Genomic DNA, 8810 nt, shown 5'->3' on the forward strand with positions numbered 1-8810 from the left:
GGGATCCTGTCCAGCTCACGCCTAGTTATGTGATCTAGTGGTGGGAACGGTTCTGTTATTCAACATTGTGTTGGGTGTAATTACATGAACATATCTAGTGAACAATGGATAATCAACAATGGGCGTGACGGATAGAAGTAGTCACTACAGGTGTGATCAAGCCTTACATCAAAGTTGCCTGAAGCTCGGTCTAAGGCACTGCATCGCAGTGCTAGAGGCGGCACTACAGATCCAGGTTCGATCCAGGCTGTGTCGCAGGTGGCCTCGACCGTGAGACCCATGAGGCGGCGCACAATTGGCCCAGCGTCGTCGTTAGGGGAGGGTTTGGCCGGCCGGTATGTAGGTTAGACTTCTGTGGTGGGCCGGGCGCATCCACGCTGACACGGTCGCCAGGTGGAGGGTGTTTCCTCCAACACATTTGTGCGGCTGGCTTCCGGGTTAAGCGACAGTGTTTAAGAAGCAGTGCGGCTTGTTTCAGTGGACGCATGGCTCTCGACCTTCGCCTCTCCCGCGTCCGTTCGGGAGTTGCAGCGATGGGACAAGACTGTAACTACCAATTGGATATCACGGAATTTCAGGGGAAAGGGGGGAAAAAGTACAACAACAAACAAACAAAAAATTGTGCAAAAAGGTTAAATGCAGATATTCCGGGTAGTTATTGGGTTAACTATTTAACTATTTAGCAGTCTTATGGCTTGCGGGTAGAAGCAGTTCAGGGTCCTTTTGGTTTCAGGTGTGCATAGAGGTCGGACTACAATGATGTCGATCAATTGTAAGCTATAAGAAGTTGAAAATATGAGTATGTGAACATTGAAGACCTCGAGAGTCTCCATCTTCCTTAGTTACAAAACACAATCTCACACTCAATTTGGAAAAATATGTTCTTCAGAACAATCTCAGAACAATCTTTTAAAAGTTATTGGAGCAATGCATTTTGGGCAATGGCGTTTACACTGCCTTTTTTGTGTCCCACAATTATTTATATAAAAAACAAACGCTTTAAAACCTCTTAAGGATCTGACCCTTTTTTTCAATTTTGGCCTAAAATGACATACCCAAATCTAACTGCCTGAAGCTCAGGCCCTGAAGCAAGGATAAGCATATTCTTTGTACCATTTGAAAGGAAACACTTTGAGGTTTGTGTAAATGTGAAAGGAATGTAGGAGAATATAGCACAATAGATCTGGTAAAAGATAATACAAAGAAAAAACCAACCGTTCGTTTGTATTTTTTTATACCATCATCTTCGAAATGCAAGAGAAAGGCCATAATGTATCATTCCAGCCCAGGTGCAATTTAGATTGGCCCCTAGATGGCAGCAGTGTATGTACAAAGTTTCAGACTGATCCAATGAACTATTGTATTTCTGTTCAAAATTTTGTATCAAGACTGCCCAAATGTGCCTAATTCGTTTATTAATAAGACTGTAACTACCAATTGGATATTACAAAATTGGGGGGGGGTATAGTACAACAACAACAACAAAAAAGTTGCCTGAAGCTGAGTGGAAAGTGCTATGCCCTGACCACTTATTCAGAAGAAAATCCTCTGTGACTATATATTTACATAAGTTAACTTACCAGTGTGGACCCAAAACAAACACATTCTAAACATTTACAAACTACCTGTTCAAAGTGTTATTACAATCATGGTGTTCTTTTGTTACTTAAGCTTATATGCCTAATAACCTGACAATGATCCACATCATATGGGTAGACAAATAATATAAGTGTGTTATGCTGCAAAACACAACTGTCCTTTTTTAGGATACAAACCAGTAATATGATTCACTGTTGATCCATCCTGTTCTGATCTAATGAGATGGATGTAGGATTTCCTACAGCCTAGAATTGAGGCCTTTCCCAGTTATGAAGGACAAAGTTCGGCCCATCTTGGTTCTCATTGGAAAAGACTGACTCTCCTACTCCATTTCGCTCAATATGTTATACACCAGAGTTTGTAAATAAACCCTTTTTAAGCTGATATAACTTGTATCAGTATTATAGGGCTGTGAAACCCATAGCCAAATGGCTTCGGACGGACTGAGCAGTTCTCACCATTTATTTACGGAGAGCAATTTCCATTTTATAACAGGTACTGTCCATTTATTTACAGTAGAGTGTTGATTCATTGCTTTTTTCAGTGGAAATACAGAATATGTATAAAAATGCCAAATATACCAAAAGCTAAACCCAGCAGAGATTTACAACTATTTAAACATGTTAATCATTACTGAAACATGCAAACTACAAACATTTAACCAATTAAAGATAATGAATACACGACAACATGATACAAAAATTTCATGAAAAATAATTCATACAAAAGTCAAGAGTTGGCTATAACATGAGTACAAACAAAGGGAGTGTGTGTGTGTGTGTGTGTGTGTGTGTGTGTGTGTGTGTGTGTGTGTGTGTGTGTGTGTGTGTGTGTGTGTGTGTGTGCGTGCATATTCTGTGTGTATAATTCTGTGTATTATAATTTCAGAAAATAGAATATGTATCCCCATTACCTTCATCGATACCACAAAAAACAAAACAGAAAAATCTGTATTTTTTTCTCCAGTCTGGCAACCCTCATAAAATTAGTCTTGTATAAAATGCATTATGAAGAAAATTGGGTAATGTAGGCTCCATGAAATATGAAATGCGCTATGAAGAAAGTCGTGTAGGCCTATAGTTGCTTACAGGGGAAAAAAGTGTGTTTCTGATTAAAGTGCATCAGTATCCCAAAGTATTAAGCAAAAACAAGCATAGAAAACAGTATTGACATTAATAAATTAAAACAATATACTAATTATTTCGGTGAAAATACACGTTTGTATTTTTATATAAATAAATGTGGGACACAAAAAAAAGCAGTGTAGAACATCATTACCCATCACGCATTGCTCTAATAAGATTGTTCCAAAGTTTGTCCCCCAAAATGTATTTTCCCATAAATTAAGTCGCACAAAAATGTGTGTCTTGTGCTGCACGAAATCTGCTGAAATTCTTTTTGTTCATATTTGCACGAATGTAGTGTAAACTTGTGTTGTTATTTTAGCTCTATCTTTGAGTCCGAGCTATTTTGCCCCTTTTGTCTGCAGAGCTGACGCACATGACGAGTTTCTATATTGGTTAGGACTTTCTCAAAGCGGCCAGGGGGCTCGAGACCTTATTAATAATAAAGGCCAGATGTCGCTAATTGCATTCCTTCAGTGGGGCAAGCAAGCGCGCTGTGTCCATCACTCCGGTTCATTTATGGGGCGGGTCCACGTGCCTTGAAATTATTGATACCACTTTTGTTTTCTTGTCCTTTGTAGTGCAGGTGCACACTGAGCAGAAAGATGCTCTTTTAACCGATTATAAGAAAAGGATTAACTTCAAGGAGATGTTGGCAGACTATTAGCCAAACAAGCTGATAGTGTTTGATAATGACAAACGCATTTGTTCAAATCATCAGCCATTTTAAATTAATTTATATTTCATAGATTGTCTATATTGTTGACATTTTGGAAGACATTTTATTGCACACAATTAGGCTATTCCTTTCTAAACGCGTAGCTACTGCCTAGACCTATCTCGCGCACGCGCGCTCGCACACACAGGATTAAACAGAAGTCATGATTCTTCAGAGCACTCACCAGTGACTAAACCGTAAGAAAGAAGCTCTCTCTTTTTGTTAAACGGAACTATCAGTGCCTCTTTAAATCCAGTTAATCTCTACGGGATGTCCCTGATCCGATCATTCCGTTGTTATCTCCACATATCCCCATTATAATGGTGGGATCACGGCCAGGGCCACAAATGTTTAGGGAACTCTCTATGAAACACGGTTTAACTTAGCACTACTATTTTTCATTCTTGACTGTAGGACAAATACTAACGGCCTAGACCTTATATGATCATTTTAATTGGGTTTAACAGAATCAACGTTTCTCTGGGGATTCACCTCAACGCCAGATATCGTTTAATGTAGGTGTCCTCCCATAAGGTATTACTTCTACGTGAAATCACCAAAGGTACGAAGGCTCAAGGCGGCCAGGTGCTGTGCGCAACGGCTGACTTGTGCAGAGGTTGAGATTTGTTGTGCTACCAGGGTTTTGCAGAGTTTATATCACCACGGGTTAATGCCGTGGCCAGGGTTTCAATGATAGTTTTAAATGTCAATATAAAACATCAATAAGTAGGCCTAGCCTAGACCTTGATAGGCAGTTAGGCTAGTGGTCTCCAAGGTGAGCCGCCGGCAATGTTTCTAATTTTCCCATACTGTCAATGTGTTTATTAAGTAAAATGTCTGACTAAACATGGGTCCAAATGAGGAGTTAGATGTGTGTATTGCGGAGTGGCTGCGGCGCCGAAATCCGAAGCGTGTGTGCATGTGCGGAGTATTCTCTGCTCTACTCATTCGGCTGCCCAGAGAACAGTCTACTCTGGAAAATGTCACTGATGAATGCAGAATGGTGCTCATTTAATAAAGTTAGATCAAAGCTGAATTAATTTCTGCAAGATCACATAAGCTAATGATAGTATTATACATGACAGAACCGAATATAATAGCACAGTAGTTTATAAAGTTACTGTAAATCAAAATATTTTAACTATTCAAATTAGAAGATTTTGAATGGTCCAATACGTGTAATCCAGTCGTGTCTTGAATTGAGATAGGTGAACACATCTTTGTTGTTAATTTCGTCCATCACCTTCTAATGGTCCTTATCCGACTATCAACGTATTCATGTTTATAAATTGAACATGTCCTTAAACTGAATTGTCAACCCTATTGTTGTAAGACGACGTTTTAGCCTCTGTGGGACACCTGAATGGGACATTTTGAGTCCCATCCAAATGCAAATCTAAGAAGTGGCCTATCACCATCCCAGACTCCAGACCATCACACCAACATCAGCATGGATGTTGCTAGAATGTTGAATTGAAGCCATTTAAAACACATCAGACTTTTTAAGACAACCAATGACTGGTTATAATGTTGTGAGATGGCTGTGTATGATGGCATGTGGGTGTTTAAGGCCAGCAACAGGCATACATTACAAATGGAACATTAGAATAAAGATAACTCTTGTTTTTATATGAATTATAGCCTATGCTATATGTTCCAATGCCACATCCCCTTAACAATGTTTAACTGTCGTCTTTGCTGATAGACATAAACATGTTTTTAAAACAAAGGCCATATATTATGGATTCAGACATTTACTTTGGTCGGAATGTATTGTTTTATGAAAACGTTGAACCTCATGGACTTGCAGTTTCCACCTTTCCACCTGTTAGCCCACTCTGACGATAAAGATATCATGAGGAAGTGTTCATTTCTCGAATTACATGATAAACCTTCCCACTGTGCACACACTGTTTGAATCAACGTTGTTTCCACGTCATTTAAACGAAATTACGTTGAACCAACGTGGAATAGCCTAGACGTTGAATTGACTTCTGTCCCCAGTGGGACATTTCTCAAACGAAATTAGGTTACAGGATTAGGCCTAGGGCTACTTTGTCAATAGTGTTACTCGATGCCAAGGGCGTGCGCATCTGGGATCAGGGGTGGTGCCCTTTCTTGAATAAGCCAATAGCTATGCCTGGATGTATTGACTGTATATGTCATGGTGGGCGATACCTGTAATCCAAATAAAGTAGAACCGTGGGCGCGAATGTGCGTGGTTATATTCTACGGCTTTTATAGATGTGAAGCGCCATTTACTTCTCTGATTTTAGACAACATCTCGACATTATTTCGTCAGGAAAACAATGGAGACTGTGCTCCCAGATCAAAAGGACGTAAGAAGGGTAAGTAAAGCTTTTTCATTTTCATTAGAGTTCATTATTTGTTGCATTTCTGTTTCGTACAAATTAGGTGCATGGATGAAAGACTGTTTATTGCCACAAAACTCCGTCTGATTTTCATCAAGCCTAAACGTGTTGTTGTAATTTTAAAGTAAAGCTTAGTTATTTTACTTATTCTTTTAGCTGCTTGGGTTGGGAAATTATGATATAATTGAATCTGATGGTTTTAGGCTACTTTATGTTGGTCTTTTTCTTTTCACTTCACGCACATAATCTCAGGGGATATCCTGCTTTTGTCATTCAATTTTATACGCCAGTAAACGAATAGGCCTAACTCAGGGATTTATACGTTCAGGTCCCCAAACCCCTCATGGAGAAACGGAGGAGAGATCGTATCAACCACAGTCTGGAAACCTTACGACTTTTGTTGTTGGAGAACACAAGTAATGAGGTGAGTTACATAAAGATGGTCTATTTTCCCTAATATAGATTATTCATTTACTCTTAACCGTGAATATGTTATATATGGTCATAAGTGATTGAGATTTCACATTTTATGTCACACCTGTGTCTTTTTTCTGAGTATTTTCAGATGTATTTATTTTGTACTTGTTTATTTAGAAACTGAAGAATCCCAAGGTGGAAAAGGCAGAGATTTTGGAGAGTGTGGTCAACTTCCTGAGGACAGAGCAGGAAGGAGAACAACAGCATCAGCAAATGAAAAGAGGCCACTCCAAAGAGGGTGGGGAAGAGCAGAGGTCCCCCTGCAAGAGGAAGCAGCATAACTACCGTGAGGGCATGAGGTCATGCCTACTAAGAGTCAGCCACTTTATAGCAACCAAGAGCCAGGAGTTGGATGAGCCCAGCCACGATTCTGATGCCCTACCTCAGAGGTCCCCCATGGGGCTCACCCATCCTCCATCATCTGCCCAGCTCCATGGTACATCACCTTCCACCCCCGACCAAACTCCCCTGGCTAGACAGCAGCTGCCACAGCCTCACCCAGGCCCAGGTCTGAGAAATGGCCTCGGTAACATAGAGAGTCTTTCCCCCTCCAAGCCGTACATGGAGCACAGTGACTCTGTGTGGAGGCCATGGCCACAGCAGTGATAGACAACCTCCAATGGTTTGCTCTGTTGGGGTCACAGTTCGGCGCCAGAAATCTGGTTGTAGAACTAACAGCTGCCCCGCTCATCAACTGCCCAGCAGGGATGGGATGGAGAAGGTTGATTGGCAATAGGTAGTGATTGGGAGTAGAGTGGACGGTGATTGGAAGTGGAGTGGACTGTTCAAAGTGAAAACGGTGGGGGCTGACTGGGTTAGCTGTGTGACTCTCGGTAGACTGACTGTCATTTGTTTAAATGTACATCTTGTATATATGGATGACTTTATTTGTTCACGATATGAACAGATACTGTCGTGGAAATGCCAATATATGTCAATTGTTTCCATATGTCTACTATATATCTACAAGGGAAATATGGCAAATTGAATTTATGTTGAAACATTTTTTGTGTGTATTTAAAAATACAAAAAGGAATCAGATAACCAGTCATGTAACCCACTATGTCATTTTTTTTGTTTCTTTGGGGTTCGGGTTCTGCCTTTTTCTCAGGCATGTCTGCTGATTACATTTGTAATTTTTTAACCACAACTTTAGAATGTTGATTAAAAAAAAAAACAAGGCTCAAAAAGTCTTTCTATTCTTTGGAGACACTGAAGGTAAACAAGGTGTTTGACTCTCAATAGTATATTTTTTCAATATAAACCTTACCTCTGTGGCCTTGCTATGGCACGAGACTTTGTGTGGTGATATATTATTAGACAATATAGTCTCATATTAGCCTTGATTAAAATACATGTTTTCTTATTGTTTTAAGGGCATATAAGATAAACTGCATTCAACTACATTTTTTGATGCGTGGTTTCACTTTTTTTTAAACCAGGCTAGTCAGTAAAGAACAAATTCTTGCGTTAACTGCTTTGTTCAGGGGCAGAACGACAGATTTTTACCTTGTCAGCTCGAGGATTCGATCTAGCAACCTTTCAGTTACTGGCCCAATGCTCTAACCACTAGGCTACCTACCGCCCCATTGTGCTAGTCTTGCTGGTTTAACATTGTGCTAGTCTTGCTGGTTAACATTGTGCTAGTCTTGCTGGTTTAACATTATGCTAGTCTTGCTGGTTTAACATTGTGCTAGTCTTGCTGGTTTAACATTATGCTAGTCTTGCTGGTTTAACATTGTGCTAGTCTTGCTGGTTAACATTGTGCTAGTCTTGCTGGTTTAACATTGTGCTAGTCTTGCTGGTTAACATTGTGCTAGTCTTGCTGGTTAACATTGTGCTAGTCTTGCTGGTTAACATTGTGCTAGTCTTGCTGGTTAACATTGTGCTAGTCTTGCTGGTTAACATTGTGCTAGTCTTGCTAAAAAAGTGTTTTGTCCAAGTGAGAAACACTGACATCCTGTTTATGTTAAACATGGCAAAACAATGTTGTCCTATATTTTTTTTTATATTAAAATTGAATGAACGTGGACTCTTGTATAAAACTTTGTTGGCTGCTACGTCTGTTTGCTCTAAATGTTGTACTTCCTGAGCCATCAGACAACATTGTCCTACATTGTTAGTGTGAACAGCCCTGACATTTGCACATTTTTTAGGTGACAAGACCATATATGTCAATGTACAAGACTCACCATTAAAACAAACGGTGCACTTTACACTGGCATGGCCAACCATCAGCAGACATTGAGATGCAGAGAGTTGAGCATCGTAATACAGTCTGGAGCATCCAACCGGCTCTGATCTCAAGTCTCAGGCGTGGATAGGTAGATCAGGGGTCATTCGCAGCTTGACCATATTCATTGAATAGGAAATATTCAAGGCTAGTAGGCCCGACTCGAATGCAGGAATTTACATTTTAGTCATTTAGCAGACACTTATCCAGAGCAACTTACAGTGAGTGCATACATTTTTCGTAATGGTCCCGTGTGGGAATCAAACCCAGAACCCTGGTGTTGCAAG

At 40.1% G+C, this 8810-nt stretch overlaps 1 protein-coding gene across 1 annotated transcript; it reads left to right on the forward strand.

Moving 5' to 3' along the window:
* The first annotated feature begins 5646 nt into the window (after nucleotides 1–5646).
* her5 (hairy-related 5) lies at nucleotides 5647–7752 on the forward strand. Its single transcript, XM_014212866.2, has 3 exons — nucleotides 5647–5789; nucleotides 6142–6237; nucleotides 6408–7752. The coding sequence occupies exons 1-3, from the start codon at nucleotides 5751–5753 to the stop codon at nucleotides 6894–6896; spliced, it is 624 nt and encodes a 207-aa protein (XP_014068341.1). The 5' UTR covers nucleotides 5647–5750; the 3' UTR covers nucleotides 6897–7752.
* Nucleotides 7753–8810: the final 1058 nt, after the last annotated feature.

This window comes from Salmo salar, chromosome ssa09, assembly GCF_905237065.1.
Source record: "Salmo salar chromosome ssa09, Ssal_v3.1, whole genome shotgun sequence".
In the NCBI taxonomy this organism is placed as follows: Eukaryota; Metazoa; Chordata; class Actinopteri; order Salmoniformes; family Salmonidae; genus Salmo; species Salmo salar.

Bases quoted from the DNA above. Each gene is read 5' to 3' on its own strand.
- her5 (XM_014212866.2), top strand. From the start codon at position 5,751: ATGGAGACTGTGCTCCCAGATCAAAAGGACGTAAGAAGG. The intron at 5,790-6,141 runs GTAAGTAAAGCT...TTATACGTTCAG, and splicing joins ATCAAAAGGACGTAAGAAGG to GTCCCCAAACCCCTCATGGA. The intron at 6,238-6,407 runs GTGAGTTACATA...TTGTTTATTTAG, and splicing joins TGGAGAACACAAGTAATGAG to AAACTGAAGAATCCCAAGGT.